Source organism: Gorilla gorilla, chromosome 18 (assembly GCF_029281585.2).
Source record: "Gorilla gorilla gorilla isolate KB3781 chromosome 18, NHGRI_mGorGor1-v2.1_pri, whole genome shotgun sequence".
NCBI lineage: Eukaryota > Metazoa > Chordata > Mammalia > Primates > Hominidae > Gorilla > Gorilla gorilla.
In genome coordinates this window covers 19,163,763-19,180,609 of record NC_073242.2, presented here as the reverse complement: position 1 = coordinate 19,180,609, position 16,847 = coordinate 19,163,763, and the positions used below count along the sequence as shown (strand labels likewise).

The following is a 16,847-nucleotide window of genomic DNA, read 5'->3' as shown; positions in this document are numbered from 1 at the left end:
CTTAAAGCCAGCAAGTTTTATTAAGGATTTCAAAAGGGGAGGGGGTGCAAGAACAGGGAGTAGGTCACAAAGATCACATGCTTCAAAGGGCAAAAAGGAGAACAAAGATCACATGCTTCTGAGGAAACAGGACAAGGGCAAAATCAGAACTACTGATAAGGGTCTATGTTCAGCTGTGCACGTATTGTCTTGATAAACATCTTAAACAAAAGGAAACAGGGTTCGAGAGCAGAGAACTGGTCCGACCACAAATTTACCAGGGTGGAGTTTCCCAATCCTAGTAAGCCTGAGGGTACTGCAGGAGACCAGGGCATATTTTAGTCCTTATCTCAACCGCATAAGACAGATACTCCCAGAGCGGCCGTTTATATACCTCCCCCCAGGAATGCATTCCTTCCCCAGGGTATTAATTATTAATATTCCTTGCTAGGAAAAGAATTTAGCGATATCTTCCCTACTTGCACGTCCGTTTATAGGCTCTCTGCAAGACAAAAAATATGGCTCTATTTTGCCCGACCTCGCAGGCAGTCAGTTATGGTTGTCTTCCCTTGTTCCCTGAAAATCGCTGTTATTCTGTTCTTTTTCAAGTTGCACTGATTTCATATTGTTCAAACACACGTTTTGCAATCAATTTGTAGAGTTAACACAATAGTGGTCCTGAGGTGACCTACATCCTCAGCTTATGAAGATAACAGGATTAAGAGATTAAAGACAGGCATAAGAAATTATAAAAGTATTAATTTTGGGAACTGATAAATGTCCATATTAAAATGAAATCTTCACAATTTATGTTCAGCAATTGAAGTAAAGACAGGAGTAAGAAATTATAAAAGTGTTATTTGGGAACTGATATATGTCCATATTAAAATGAAATCTTCACAATTTGTATTCCTTTGCTGCGGCTCCAGCTGGTCCCTCCATTCGGGGTCCCTGACTTCCCGCAACAAACAATCAGACTTCTAAAACTGCCTAGATTACAGTGACTAAAAAGCGTTTAAGTTCTGAACTAATCTGTTAGCTCAGCTGTCACAAGACTGATAGAAACTAAGACAGAAGTGAAATACAAACGATTTACAGGAATCTTACTTTTACAGTTTGTCGAAGTTGCTTCAGCTTATCTGTCTGCATAAGTCTACGAGTAAGAAATCCTTTTGCCACCGCAGTTATTTTGTTAAATTTTGCTTGTATTTCCAGACTAAAAACCTAGGAGAAAGAAGACAGACACAATGTTTATTGGTGTTCATTTATACAGTCTAAGATAATATAGCTCTTAAGAAAAGATAAATAGATAGATGGACATGTATCATTAAGTTTACCCACTTGAGACCATCTAGTTTTGGCTCTTCCAAAAGGCCTTGTTACTGAGAGTTTGGTCAAGCCACTAGTTGACGATCCCCAGAGGTAGAATGGTGCTTCGTTTGCAGAAACAAAGCTATATTGCAGGGCAGAATTTGTGAAACCTAGAGAAACATACATATAGTATTATACTTGATGTCATATAATTAGAATACGAAGAACATCCCAATAAATACTTGTGACACTCATTAAGAATAACAACTGCCTCCAAAAATGACCCACCTGCTGACTTAAAATATTTATGGACTTTAAAGCTTACATACCAGGTGGATCCTTTCAACACAAACAGCATCTCAGGATAATTGAGATATGAAGATAAGCTATTTAAAGGGACTAGGGAATTAGAGGTAGTTCAAGATCACTCAGGAGAGAGCAAACTGTTTTCACTTGAAGTATATCACCTGCTGCATGAATGATCAGACTGGGCTCTAAGCCAAATTTCCTGATCTTTTCCTGGCAAAGGTAATCTTTGCTCACAAACATCTGCTCACAAGTCTTTGATCTCCTATCATGTCATTTTTCACTGGTTACTAAGCAGCTGGCAAAGAGGGTTGGACATGGAATCATTTGAAAACAGGAGATATAATCTTATAGTGTGCCAAATAAATATCTTACTGTAGGATCACTTTCCCAAACGTAAAAGGATTTTTAAATATTTACCAGAACTATTTGAATTTGAAGTATGGAGTGAGTCCGCTTGAGACAGCATTGTTTCCAGCAAACTAGAGTCACTTATTTTTCTCCATTCTAATTCCACTGCATTGTTAATGTCCAACTCAGAGGCTTCCGCTGTCATTGCCTTCTTCTCTTTTAACATTTTCTCCTGCTCTTCTATTTCCTATACATGAACAGTTTACTGTAACATGCTAAACCTTTTAATTATGTCCCAAAATGATATCATTTTAGGCTTAGCCAAAAGTACATGTAATTATCAGCAATTATTATTTATTTCAAGTTTTTCTTCCTCAAATTATCCTTCCTTCCTTCTCCCTTCCCTTCCCTCCCTCCCTCTTTTCTTTTCTTTCCTTCCTTCCTTTCTCTCTCTCTCTCTTTCTCTCTCTCTCCTCTCTCTCTCTTTCTTGTTTCAAGAAACAGAATCTCACTCTGTCCCCCAGGCTGGAGTGCAGTGGCACAATCTAGGTTCACTGCAATTTCCACCTCGCGGGTTCAAGTGATTCTCCTGCCTCAGTTTCCCAAGTAGCTGGGACTACAGGTCCATACACCACCATTTTGTATTTTTTAGTAGAGATGGGATTTCACTATATGTTGGCCAGGCTGGTCTCACACTCCTGACCTCAGGTGATCCACCCACCTCGGCCTCCCAAAGTGCTGGGATTACAGGCGTGAGCCACCACGCCCAGGCTATAATTTATTTTAATATGTGATAATGTATAGTTAAATTATTAATTATAATAATATTATAACAAGTGTCGTTCTTTTTTTTTTTCTTTTTATAGAGACAGGGTCTCCCTCTGTTGCCCAGGCTGGAGTGCAGTGGCTACACAAAGGTGAAATCATAGCTCACTGCAGCCTTGAATTTCTGGGCTCAAGCGATCCTCCCACCTCAGCCTCCTGCATAGCTGGGACTACAGGCTCATGATACCACGCCCAGCATGAGTGTCATTTTTATGATATAACTCCTGCAGAATGTGTACTTTAGCACCTATTTATAAAATACCTTTTTAAAATATTAAGCTTTAAATCAAGGATTCAATAAAATATTCTCGATAAATTATGCAATTACTTTTAGATAAGGACCTAAATATCAAACTTCATATTTTGACAAAAAATACCATTCACGTATGAAAATGACTCCCTTACCTTAAGATATATGGAGGCAAAAATTACACATATTCTATACATGACCAAAATTCATAGGTATCCTTGGCTAAATTTCACTTACCAGTTGTATCTCCCTCCACATTCCTCACCTTTTGCAGTCTTTCTTGTTCCCTTTCCTGCTCAGCTATGAGTAGTGATAACTGCTGGGCGTGCTGTTCTTCTAGTCTCTTCCGCATTTCTTCAAAAGCTAACATCTTGCTTTTTAGTAATTCCTCGCTTTCTGAAAAGAAACATGTTTCCTCAATTTAGAAAATTCACAAGTCTAATGTCTGATATTTTATACCATCAATTTAAATTATCCTTCTGACAAGAGAGTATTCCTGGATCTGACATAATACAATCAAGATATAGCTGGGTCTCTACTTCGAACCACACTCCTTTTATTTCATGCTACTCAATAAAGTAAGACCTGTATTGCATCACCTTTACCCACTCATTCAACAGATCCCATCCTGATCTGAAATGACAGACCCAGGACTATATATTCAGACAAGATTCTCCTGACTCTACTTAACTTTCAGATGTGGTCCTCAACTGCATCCTACCACCATTTGTTTTTTTGACACTTGTCCTCCAGGATCTCTGGTATTGTAGCTTGTAGTTTTGCCTTGTTTTGATTTTCAAAGAAAGTGTTTCCTTGATGGTATAAAGCTTTCTTAGCTTGAGGTTTCGAAAAGGACTGGACATTAAAATTCCAGATATTTTAGTTACTAAGAGAAAACATTATGACAATACAAGCTTCCTAAATAGAATGTGGTAAGACATGTTGAAATGTACAAATACCAAGTATGGGCCAGGTGTGGTGGCTCACGTCTGTAATCCCAGTACTTTGGGAGGCCAAGGCAGGTGGATCACTTGAGGTCAGGAGTTCGAGACCAGCATGACCAACATGGTGAAACCCAATCTCTACTAAAAAAATACAAGCGCATGCCTGTAATCTCAGCTACTTGGGAGGCTGAAGCAGGAGAATCGCTTGAACCTGGGAGGCGGAGGTTGCAGTGAGCTGAGATCGCACCATTGCACTCCAGCCTGGGCAACAAGAGTGAAACTCCATCTCAAAAAAAAAAAAAAAAGAAATTTCCACTCTGTTGGTCTTATGTACTTCTGATATTCACTGAGGCAGCCTCTTGCCTTGCTATGCTATCTACTTGGAGGATCCAAGTTGGCTCCCCAGGTAACAGTGGTTGTTTTTATTAGAGCTCTTACAAAGTTGCACAGGATGGGCCAGGGCTGGTGGCTCAAACCTGTAATCTCAGCACTTTGGGAGGCCAAGGAGGGCTGATCACCTGAGCCTAGGAGTTCGAGACCAGCTTGGCCAACATGGTGAAACCCTGTCTCCACAAAAAATATAACAGCTGGGCATGGTGGCGCATGCCTGTAAATCTCAGCTACTTGGAAGGCTGAGGCAGGAGAATCGCTTGAACCCAGGCCTGCAGTGAACTGAGATCGCACCACAGCAATCTAGCCTGGGTGACGGAGCAAGACCCTGTCTCAAAAAAAAAAAAAAATTAAGAAAAAAAAAAAGTTGCACAGGTTTTAAGCAGTCTGACCCAACCCTGTATTTCCCATAAGCCCTAAGAGCTTAACTTACTTGATTTGTATGTCTTCTATATCAGTAATAAAGAATTATCAACCATGACAACAAAGTAAGGGGTAATGAAGGAGAAAAACGTGCTTTAATAAATTGCTGTTAATGGATACAACAGAAAAAAACTGAAATAATAATTTTTAAGAACCTTTATTATTATTATTATTTTTTTTTTTTGAGATGGAATCTGGCTCTGTCACCCAGGCTGGAGTGCAATGGTGCAATCTCGGCTCACTGCAACCTCCGCCTCCTGGGTTCATCCAATTCTCCTGCCTCAGCCTCCCAAGTAGCTGGGATTAAAGATGTGCACCACTACGCCCAGCTAATTTTTGTATTTTTAGTAGAGACGGGGTTTCGCCATGTTTGTCAGTTTGGTCTCGAACTCCTGACCTCAAGTGATCCACCCATCTCGGCCTCCCAAAGTGCTGGGATTACAGACGTAAGCAACCGCGCCGGCCTAAAGAACCGTTCTTGAACCACCTACTCAGAGCCTTATTTCTGATACTTTGTCTAATAATTTGATGTTAAAGTGTTTACTGAAGGGCCAATTACACGAAGCTCATACTACAAATGAAAAAGCAAACTGAAATAAACATTAGAAACTATAGTCCAAAAGAAAGACCTCATAGCAATACAGTGAATTAAAACTGAAAGTGATGTTTCAGGCAAGACTGTTTGGGGCTGGGTGCGGTGGCTCACGCCTGTAATTCCAGCACTTTGGGAGGCTGAGGCAGGTGGATCGCTTGAGGCCAGGAGCTTGAGAGCAGCCTGGCCAACATGGCGAAACCACATCTCTACTAAAAATATAAAAATTAGCTGGGCCAGGTGGTAAGCACCTATAATCCCAGCTACTCTGGAGGCTGAGACACGAAAATCAATTGAACCCAGGAAGCAGAAGTTGCAGTGAGGTGAGAACCCGCCACTGCACTCCAGCCTGGCGACAGAGCAAGACTGTCTCAAAAAAAAAAAAAAAAAGGACTGTTTCCTCCAATTATTAATATTCTCAATAATACCAAGTGGACTATGAAAGCTTCATCATTTAAATAAGAAGATCCATCCAGGCATGATGGCTCACGCCTGTAATCCCAGCTACTCATGAGGCTGAGGCATGAGAATTGCCTGAACCGGGAGGTGGAGGTTGCAGTTAGCCAAGGTTGTGCCACTGCACTCCAGCCTGGGCAACAGTGCCAGACTGTCTCAAAAAAGAAAATCCCGGCTGGGTGTCGTGGCTCACGCCTGTAATCCCACAGCTTTGGGAGGCTGAGACGGGAGGCTCACTTGAGCTCATGAGTTTGAGACCAGCTTGGGCAACATGCCGGAAACTCGATCTCTACAGTACAAAAAATACAAAAATTAGCCGGGCATGGTGGCATGAGCCTGTAGTCCCAGCTACTTGGGAGGATGAGGTGGGAGGATGGCTTGAGCCCAGGAGGCGGAGGTTGTAGTGAGCTGAAGTCATGCCACTTCACTCCAAACTGGGGTGACAGAGCCAGACCTTGTCTCAAGAAAATCTTTAAGAAAGTCTATCAAATGGCAATAAACTGTAGCTGACTATATGCTTTCTAATAAGATAAAGTTAAGTGCCCATATGAATAAAGACCACTTTTTTCCCAAAAATGTCACTTAAGAGTATTAAAATAAAGGTATTATCTGCATAGAAGGTATCAAACGCTTCAAAGATTCCTTACCTTTGGAACTAGCTCCTAACATTTTATTCTTGTTAACGAAGACAGATCCCTTAGGGTATCTTTTTTCTGGCAAATGTTGCCTTTCTTGTTCAGTTATTCCACTTGTTATGACATAAGGGCAGTTTTCTTTTTGCAAACCATCAATATCTAAATCAAGTCTCCGTTTAACTTTCTCAAAACTGTTATCCAAAAATTGTTCATTTCCACAGGATACCATAGGCGTGTCCATCTGCTGTCTCGTATTCTGGTTTTGCATCAATAAAGGAGAAGGGTTTTTTACATCATAAGACTTATTCAGTTCCGTTTGCAAACTGCAGTTTTTCTCTAACATACTGGCTGGCTTGAGTCCACTCACAGTTCCAAAGTTTGGACTTGCTATACACTGATTGCTGGCATATGGTTCATGCAGCTTTGGCATTGCAGCACAGGTACTGTTCATTATGTGTGCGCCTCTCTCATCGGATGTTAACTGACCTTCCACAGTAACAAGTCCATGAGTAACTTTATTTTCTAAATGATTTCCTGAAGATTGACATACCTGATTTGATTTACCTAAAACCACATCTTCTTTGACTTCAGATGTATTTTTGCCCACATAAACCTTGCTTGAACAAACTCCCGCTAAATCAGTTGGTAACTTTGGCATAATTTCGGGCACATTTGTGTTTTCATCACTATCTTGAACAATTAAGTCCATTGCCTGTTCTTTTCCTTTAGGGCTTAATTCACAGGCATTTATTGGGTTATTTATAAGTATATGACACGCTGACGATGTCCTGGAACGTCTTCGGTGCATTTTAGGACTCATACTTGGCTCTGGACTAGGTAATTTGGCATATGAACCTGTAAGACTTTTGATAACATTATTTTCGGTAACAAAAGTGGGAATAACTTTAAAATCAGAATTAGACTCTAGAACAGTGGGATGGCCAGTTCGTATAGGTATGTCCGCTTTCGAAAAGCTAGCTAAAACTGGCATACTCATGCTGCTTGCTTGAGTGGAAGCACCTTGGAGAAGAACATTTGATTTATTAAGGCTTGGTTTGTCAGGAATAACTGAGACACAGTGTTTGCCTGTCAACTGGGCTTTCTCTTTTACACAGTCAGCCACTTTAACAGCATCATGTTCTTTGTCTAAATGACTCTCATTAACAATTCTGTTCATACTACCTCTCAGACTGCGTCTAGATTGTTCTCTTTCTATATATTCCTTTGACTTTTTCATCAGATTCTGAAGACTCATTACATAGGGATCTGGGATGACTTCTGCCAAAAGTGGTAGATCCTGTTGTTCATTTACTGAGAAGAGACCATCAGAAATAAGAGTTTCTTGTGGGGTTGCTGAAGAGGTCTTTGGAAAAGCTTCATTTTCTACATGACTAATATTGGAACTATCACATTGCTTCGGAGAATTAAATCCTTCTGAATCTCTAGCTAAGTCTATTCCATTAGTTTTACATTGGTCCTCATTATCCAATGGCAAAATCCCAGCTATCTTATCAAGCTTTGCTGCAGTAGAGTGTTCCGTATGGCTTGGAAAGCTATTTGGAAATGTAGCAGGAACATTCAAGTTTCTGACTTCTGAATTAGAGTAAACTGTTTCCATCTCCCACTGATCAAAATCACTGGCATTAGGTGCTTTTCTAACCTGAAACAGGAAATTTAAAAATTAATATTTCCTCATTGTACAAAAAGTCTCTGATTTCACTGTTTTCTAAAATAAAATTGAAATTGAAAATTCAGAATTCTGACATTTCAAAACATAAAGAAAAACTAAGATGACAGGTTTCTACGGTATCCTGTATCACAGGGGGCTCAAATTATTATTGAAAAGATGCCTACTGGTCATCCTGCCTAAGTTATTAAAAGAGTTATAAAAGAGTTATAAAAAGAAACATCTAATCTGATACAAATATGAACATATATATGTGTATACACACACACATATATTCATATATCCATGTGCAATTTAATCTTAGAATAGAAGCACTTAAATTTCTTCTAGTCATATGTTATTAACATTACCAGCTGTTCCTCCTAGGATAGCTATCATCCAAGGATAATAATATATGCAATAAACAGCAAGTAATGAAATGTCTTACGTAAACGATTCCCTCTCTAACAAAGACTAACTTGTCCAGGACATTGATTAAGCAAAAATGATTCAGTAATAAGACTCCTGCACCCACATGCTTACTCCAAAGTTTAACTAAACTTTGTCTCAAAAATAAATGAATGAATGAATGAATGAATGTAAAAATAGATATTTTGTATCTAAATAATCCAACTTTGCAAAAGAATAAAAAGAGAACTAGGATAGTTTCTAAAGGTAATTATACATCCGTATATTAAACTGGCAAAAATCATTGTATTATCATATGAATACAGACATCAAAAGCCTGACTATTGGCGGGGCATGGTGGCTCACGCCTGTAATCCCAGCACTTTGGGAGGCCAAGGCAGGCAGATCATGAGGTCAGGAGATCAAGATCATCCTGGCTAACACAGTGAAACTCCATCTCTACTAAAAATACAAAAAATTAGCTGGGCTTGGTGGTGGGCACCTGTAGTCCCAGCTACTCAGGAGGCTGAAGCAAGAGAATGGCATGAATCTGGGAGGCGGAGCTTGCAGTGAGCCGAGATCACGTCACTGCACTCCGGCCTGGGCAACAGAGAGCGACTCCATCTCAAAAAAAAAAAAAAAAAAAAAAAAAAGTCTGAATATTACAATATTTTTTGGTTGTTTTGAATGTGCTTGTTTTTTTCTAGACCACATGGCTCTCCTATTTTACCTTACAAATCCCAAGACAGGTAATGGTTTCCAGGTACTATGCAATACACAGTACAATAAGACATACTTAGTCACAACCTCAGAACCAAACTAAAACAAAAAAGATGCAAAAAGGTTTCCGGGTACTATGCAATCAACAGTACAAGACATACTTAGTCACAGCCTCAGGACCAAAATAAAACAAAAAGGATGCATATTTATGAAATCCATGAACATGTTCACAGGTTTAAGTAAAACAGATGATTTCCTTACGTAAAATATTTCACATTTGTGATATTCGGAAGCTATGTTGTTTATACGTCACTAAAATGAGCCTTTAGTTAGACAAGTTAAATAACAACAAGAAAAAAATCTATCATAGAATCTTAGGTTTTACAAGTGAAGCAGAAATCTAATTGTATTATATAAAATTTTCCTATCTGAATAATTAATTCATTACAGTTCAACATTATACATGCTCTTTTAACAATTTTATTAGTAGTATATTTTATCTTCCCTCAATGGACCAAGAATGATATGCCATTTTCATTTCAATCACAGGAAATACGTAGTAAGTAAAAAACCCATCTCTTATTGTTAAATTAGTGCTACTCAATACATGTTTTAAACTTAATATGGACAGTAATTATAATCTGCAAAATGAAATCTACTACCCACACACTATATACTACTGTGAAAGGGAAATAATATCTCAGGACCCCAAACTCAACTATGTCACATGAGAGTCACTATGACTCTCATTAACAATTCTCTTCATACTACCTCTCAGCCTGCATCTAGATTGTTCTCTTTCTATATATTCCTTTGACTTTTTCATCAGATTCTGAAGACTCATTACATAGGGATTTCGAGTAACTGAAATGGAAAATCACATGTCAAAGGAAAAAGTAAAGCTTAGGAACTGAGTCACACAAAAACTGCCTTCCTTTTATTCCTAAACAGATGGCTGCAAAATAGAAGGCCACCTATCTACGCAGGTAGACTCTCTTGCAAATTGCTCACAAGGAAATTCCTCGTAGGCCCCAAAATCTTTGCACCAACCCAGAGTTCTGCTGAATTTCACTCTGACAAGATACGGACAAAGACCAAAGATGACTAGAAATCATCCCTTTGGAGACAAATGTATATTTGACTTCTTCCTCTACTCTGCTTACTTTATCCTATGTAAAATGCAGATTTATTGAGCTTGAGATGAATGCATAACTGACTGTTCCTCTACCCCCACCTTTCTCATGCGACTTGTGGATTCAGTGAGTGCTAATCAAAGCCTCACAAAAATGTGATCGCTTATCTCATTACCTACCCTCCTTTTTTTTTCTTTCCTCTTTCCCCTCCTGCTGTTCTCTCCCCTTTATACACTGAAGTCCTCAAAACCCCTTTTGGAAAAGCATAAGCCACAGATTCTACTGTAACTTTTGTCTCTTTTTCCTTGGCACATCCTCAACCTTGGCAAAACAAACCTCTAAATCGATTGAGACTTGCCTCAGTCATTTTCTTCAGTTTACACTACCAACAGAGAAATGAACCCTTAAGGTTCATTATACACGTGTCATCTGATACGAATTAAACAGACAAACTACAAACTCCTACGATTATGAAAAAACAAAAAGATGTTACCAGCAGAACACTGCTATACGTTGTAGAAATTATTCGTTCAATCTAATTCATTTGTTTTTCTTTTTAGTACAAAATGATCCACATGTCAGAACAAATTGTTTATACAAATCTAAAAATAACTGCACAAGGTGTAGATGTGTTGTTTAAATAGTTTTTAGACATAGGATACATCTAAACAATTCAATGTTATCTAAACTGCATTTTGTGTATCTAAGAGTTTTCACCAAAAAAAAATTGGAGGCAGTTATTTACTTAAGCAAAGAATGAGAATAAGGTCATTTAGTCAATAGTCTAATTAGTTTGGGGTAAACAATAATACCCAATTCTGTCATTCTGTCACTGAGAATTCAATGTTTTTAGAGTCATAAGATGCAAACAATAAGCAATTATATTCAGTGTATGGTTCTATTGTGTAAATATCCTCTGATTCAAGTACTGGGCATCACTAACAAGCAAGTACATTCTCTTTGGAGTAACTGAAATGGAAAATCACAAATTATGAAGCTTCTCAAACGTAACAGTAAAGTACATTAGTAATCAGTTAAGTGCAAATATATTTCAGAAAAATTATCATCAACGCTTATCTTATGATTTCTTTATTATAACTGGAACAGCTAAAATCACACACCTGAACATTGTCAAGAATCTCCTGGACACGAGTCAGTAAAGCTTTCTTCCTGTTAACCTGCTTTCTTGCTTCTACATCAAGTGCTTTCTGCTTTTCTTGTTGCATTTCCTTTCTTTTCTCAATGTTAAGCTGCAAAACATCATAAAAATGTAATTATTTCCCACGATAAAAATATCATAAAATCGGGAAGTTCTGAATCAGAAAGATTAAAAACGTGCAACAGGCAAAACTAATGTATAGTGAAAGAAATCAGAACAATGGTCTGGGTACTGAGTGGGATGGGGCATTAGAGATCTTTCCATGGTGAAGAAAATCCTGTGTGGGTGTGAGTTATACATGTGTATGCCATATATCAAAACTCATGGAACTTTAACACTTAAGATTTGTGCATTTTGCTATGTGTAAATTATTTTCAGTTAAAAAGTTAAAAAGAAAAAAGTTTGTTCACTAATCAAATGTTCTAAAATGACAGAAATAAAATTAAGGCCCTTTTGGCCACTGCTGAGTTTTTTATTACTTCACTTGAATATTGACTTGAATATTACTTCACATTCAGTATCCTTTTTTTTTTTTTTTGAGATGGAGTCTTGCTCTGTCACCTAGGCTGGAGTGCAGTGGTGCGATCTCGGCTCACTGCAACCTCCGCCTCCTGGGTTCAAGCGATTCTCCTGCCTCAGCCTCCGGAGTAGATGGGCTTACAGGCGCGTGCCACCACGCCCAGCTAATTTTTGTATTTTTAGTAGAGATGGGGTTTCACCATGTTGGTCAGGCTGGTCTTGAACTCCTGACTTTGTGATCTGCCCACCTCGGCCTCCCAGAGTGCTGGAATTACAGGCGCGAGCCACCGCGCCCGGCCCATGTTCAGTATCTTATTTCACTGGGTCAACTGGATTCTACAACTTTTACTTTTCTAACCAGTGCACAATTTAACTCTTTGCTGCCTCAAAAAATGTCCAAAGGTTTAATGATAAAATAAACAGATAATATATTATTTGCCTACAAAAGCAGAATACATCTTTTCTTTCACCTCACTCTACCTTCCGATAAAAATATAATGTACCTAAAAAATGGAAGGCTTCTAAGCATTGTATCTCTTTATAATGGATTTCAATCTTAATTATTAAGTCCTGGGAAATTAAATCACTGTTAACAGTCAAGACTTATCGTAGACTTACACAAATAGAAAATATATCATTAAAAAATTATTTCAAAAGTTGCAATATTCACCTATCAAATACAACATAAAAGTGTGGATTAGGTCCATAAACATCAGATTTTGCTTATAAATAAATAACAGACGGAGTCATAGACCCTACACAACAAGCCTCAGACATTTTGGTCCACATTAAATCAAGCAATGTGTTATCAAATAGCTGATAAATATGTTGTTTTAAAACTTTTTCCTAATTGCATGGTACCAAAGAATGATTATACAATTTACTTGCTAATCAAAAGGAGAAGATGTGTACTTTAAAGAGCCATCTGGCAGTCACTACTGTAAGCAAGTGTTCAAACTAAACATCACTAATAGAGGGCAACTAAACATTAGGTAACTTCTGATTTAATTTAGTATGAAGTGCAGGGCATCATCTCCAAAGAATTCCTTTTTTTTTGAGATGGAGTCTCAGGTTGGAGTATAGTGGTGCGATCCCAATCCCTCCCGGGTTCAAGCGATTCTCCTGCCTCGGCCTAACGCACAGCTGGGATTACAGGCACCCACCATCATGCCTAGCTAATTTTTATATTTTTAGTAGACAAGGGGTTTCGCCATGTTGGCCAGGCTGGTCTCGAACTCCTGACCTCAAGTGATACACCCATCTCGGGCTCCCAAAGTGCTGGGATTACATTTTTTTTTTTTTTTGAGACAGGGTCTCACTCTGTTGCCCAGGCTGTTGTGCAGTGGCTCGATCTCGGCTCACTACCTTTGCCTACTGGGTTCAGTGGATCTTGGCTCACTGCAACCTTCGCCTCCTGGGTTCAAGGGATCCTCCTGCCTCAGCCTCCCACATAGCTGGGATTACAGGCATCCACCACCACACCCAGCTAATTTTTGTATTTTTAGTAGAGACGGGGTTTCGTCATGTTGGCCAGGCTGGTCTCAGCCTCCCAAAGTGCTGGGATTACAGGCATGAGCCACCCCGCCCAGCCCTATCTTCAGAGAATTCCAAAAATCTTTAACCTGTTTATCAAACTTCACTTCCAGTTCATAGGAACTACAGGGACCAGAGAAACAAGTTAAATAACACTATTAGGAAACAATGGGACAAATCCAAGATCTAAGGAATTCTACAAGACAATAGCTCTGGTCTCTTTAAAAATTCAGTATCATAGTTTTGTTTATTTTTTAAAGACAGTATCTCACTCTGTCACCCAGGTTGGAGTGCAGTGGCATGATCAGGGTTCACCGCAGCCTCAGCCTCCTGGGCTCAGGTGATCCTCCCACCTCAGCCTCTAGAGCAGCTGAGACTCCTGGTGCGCGCCACCACACCCAGCTGATTTTTGTACTTTTTGTAGGGATGAGATTTCACCACGTTGCCCTGACTGGTCTCAAACTCTGGGGATCAAGCAATGCAATCCACCCACCTCAGCCTCCCAAAGTGCTGGGATTATAGGCGTGAGGCACCATGCTCAACCGATAAAAAAAATTGTTTTTAAGACGTACAGTAGCTGTTCTAGATTAAAATAAAGAAACATAACAAGCAAATACTAATTGTGAACTTTGGATCCAGATTGGGGGAATAAAGTTATAAAAGGCACTTTGAGCACAAATGGAAAAATTTAAATATGAACAGAATTATTAGATATTATTAAAAATTATTAGTTTTCTTAAGATGTGATAATGGTATTGGGGCTTTACATAGGAGAATGTCCTTATTTTTAAGAGACGTACACCAAAATATTTAGGGGAGCAGTGTCAGGTCTCCGTGGTTTTCAAATAGCTAGGCAATTTTTAAAAATGTCATATGTACACACACACATACATGTATATAAAAATCACAAACACAATAAAGCAAAGATGACAACAATGTTAAAAATTATTTAATCTAATGGTAAATCTATGGGTGGTCACTGCACTATCCTTTCAACTTTGCTGTATGTTTGAAAGTTTCATTACAAAAAGTTGGCAGTTAGCTCTGGTGTCTTTAAAAATTCAATTCAATTAATTAAAATTAATCTTTTAACTCCTGTTATACCAAAAAATAAATTTAAAGCTCACTTTTTTCTAATATTAGTTTGTGATTTAAAATAAAGTCATATGCATTTTTAAAATATCCAATTAGTATCAAAGGGTGTATGATGAAGTGTCTTCCCTATTATCCTATATTCTCTCACCACTCCCCAGAAAAGGAATAGCCATCCTTTGAAAAACCCAAATGGTTAACTTATATTGGGTACCTCTTATGATCCAGGTGGTATTCTAACCATTTTATATCTACGAATTCATTTAATCTTCAAAGTAGCCTTAGGAGGTAAGCACTATTTTATCCCCATTTAACAAATAAGAAAATGGACCACAAGTTTACACAGCAAGTAAGTAGCAAAGCAATGATTTGGACCCAGGCCAGAAGGCTCCACAGCCTAGACTTTTTTTTTCCTTCTTTTGGGATAGGGTCTTGCTCTGTTAGCCCAGGCTGGAGTTTTTTTCCTTCTTTTGGGATAGGCTCTTTCTCTGTAGTCCAGGCAATGATGCAATCCTGGCTCACTGCAGCCTGCAACTCCTAGGTTCAAGCGATCCTTCCGCCTTAGCCTTTGAGGAGCTGGGACTACAGGCACATGTCACTGCGATAGGGTAATTTTTTAAAATGTTTTTATAGAGATGAGGTCTCACTATGTTGACCAGGCTAGTCTTGAATTCCTGGTCTCAAGCAATCCTCTTCCTTCCGGTCTCTCAAAGCATTGGGACTATAGGTGTGAGCCACTGTGCCTGGCCCAGAGTCTGGACCTCTAATCATGACTCTATACTGCCCCTGACAGCATGCTGCACACGGTGTTTTACACTAGATCATCGAGATCCTTCCGTGCCTCAACATTTACATCTGCCTTACTGTAATAGTATGTATGAGATTTTATAAAAAATAGACCATGGTTAAACTACTCCACTACTGATGGACATTTAGGTGGTTCGTCAACCTTTGCTATTTTAAACAATGCTAATGTAACTTTGTACTTATTTCTTTGGGCTCACATATAATTGTAGGATATACCCAAAAATGGAACTGCTGACCCAAAGGCTATGTATGCTTTTAAATTCTACCAAACTGCTCATCTAGAAATAAAATAAACTGATTTTCTTAGCAAAAGTGCATTAAAAGTGCATTTTCTCCACAATCTAAGCAACACAAGGTTCTATGAGGTCTTGGCCAATCTATAATAGTAAGTAAAAAATGCTAATTCATTTGCATTTCTCTAATTCTGAATAAGGGCATCTCTTCAAATGTTTATAAGCCTTTCTTTTGTTTTTCCACGAACTGTTTTAGTTGTTCACTACAGAAAAAAACTATTTAAAAACAAAGCAAGTTTACCAGTGGAGAAAGGATAGCCACTCCATGAAAGCGAATAAGTGAGATACTTTCAGACTGAGCAGGGAGAAAGCTCTCTGTGGATAGTGATGCTTCTTGTATTCTGGCAAGACTTTTTTCACAGAACTTCTCATACTCCTCCATCTTCCCACAGTCACACTACAAGAGAGAAAAATGTTATTTTTAATGTACTGGGAAAAACAGATCTTAATTATTTGGCAGATTTTGTAGAGCATGAGAGAGTCCCTATAATTCACAATTCCTATAACTGGTCCTCCCAGAATTGTCTTACTGATCAGGAGCTAATTCTTGGGTATGGTAATTCACCTCAAGAACCTGTCCAATTAAGATTTACTTTATATATTAAATATTTCTGAATATTATTGCATGTAAATCAATCTTTAAATGGGATTAATTTAGCTAAGAATTCAGTAAAACCTTCTTAAAGGAAACAAAGTTCTGTAAACCTTTACTAACTTCACATTGTAAAACAGGATATTATATTTTCTTTAACATGACTTATCTACACAAGAAAAACTATATCATACAAAGGTACAAACACTGTAGTAAAAAAGCCTACTTAAATAAAAGAATATTTACTTTTAAAAATTTTCTATTTTGAAGTTCAGAGGTTACTCTCATATCTTTTTTTTTTTTAAAGAGACAGGGTCTCACTATGTTGCCCAAACTGGATTCCAGTGACTATTCACAGGTTCAGTCACAGTGCACTATAGTCTCAAACTCCGAGACTCAAGCAATCCTCCTGCCTCAATTTGCCTATCTTAACACTATACTTGGACTGCATGAGCACCAGCCA

The 16,847-nt window shown here is 38.4% G+C and overlaps 1 protein-coding gene across 13 annotated transcripts in view; it reads right to left on the bottom strand.

Annotated features, from left to right (window-relative positions):
- The window catches only part of CCP110 (centriolar coiled-coil protein 110), a 31,759-nt gene that overhangs the window by 9,340 nt on the left and 5,572 nt on the right, over positions 1 to 16,847 (bottom strand). For all 13 annotated transcript variants that reach the window (XM_063700004.1, XM_055365375.2, XM_004057284.3 and 10 more), the window contains 7 exons: positions 16,034 to 16,189; positions 11,511 to 11,639; positions 6,475 to 8,122; positions 3,288 to 3,418; positions 2,017 to 2,194; positions 1,321 to 1,460; positions 1,087 to 1,203 (listed from right to left, as the gene is read on the bottom strand). In XM_063700004.1, coding sequence (XP_063556074.1) covers positions 1,087 to 1,203; positions 1,321 to 1,460; positions 2,017 to 2,194; positions 3,288 to 3,418; positions 6,475 to 8,122; positions 11,511 to 11,639; positions 16,034 to 16,174 — 2,484 coding nt within the window. In that variant the 5' untranslated portion in view covers positions 16,175 to 16,189. The remainder of the gene's footprint in view (positions 1 to 1,086; positions 1,204 to 1,320; positions 1,461 to 2,016; positions 2,195 to 3,287; positions 3,419 to 6,474; positions 8,123 to 11,510; positions 11,640 to 16,033; positions 16,190 to 16,847) is intronic.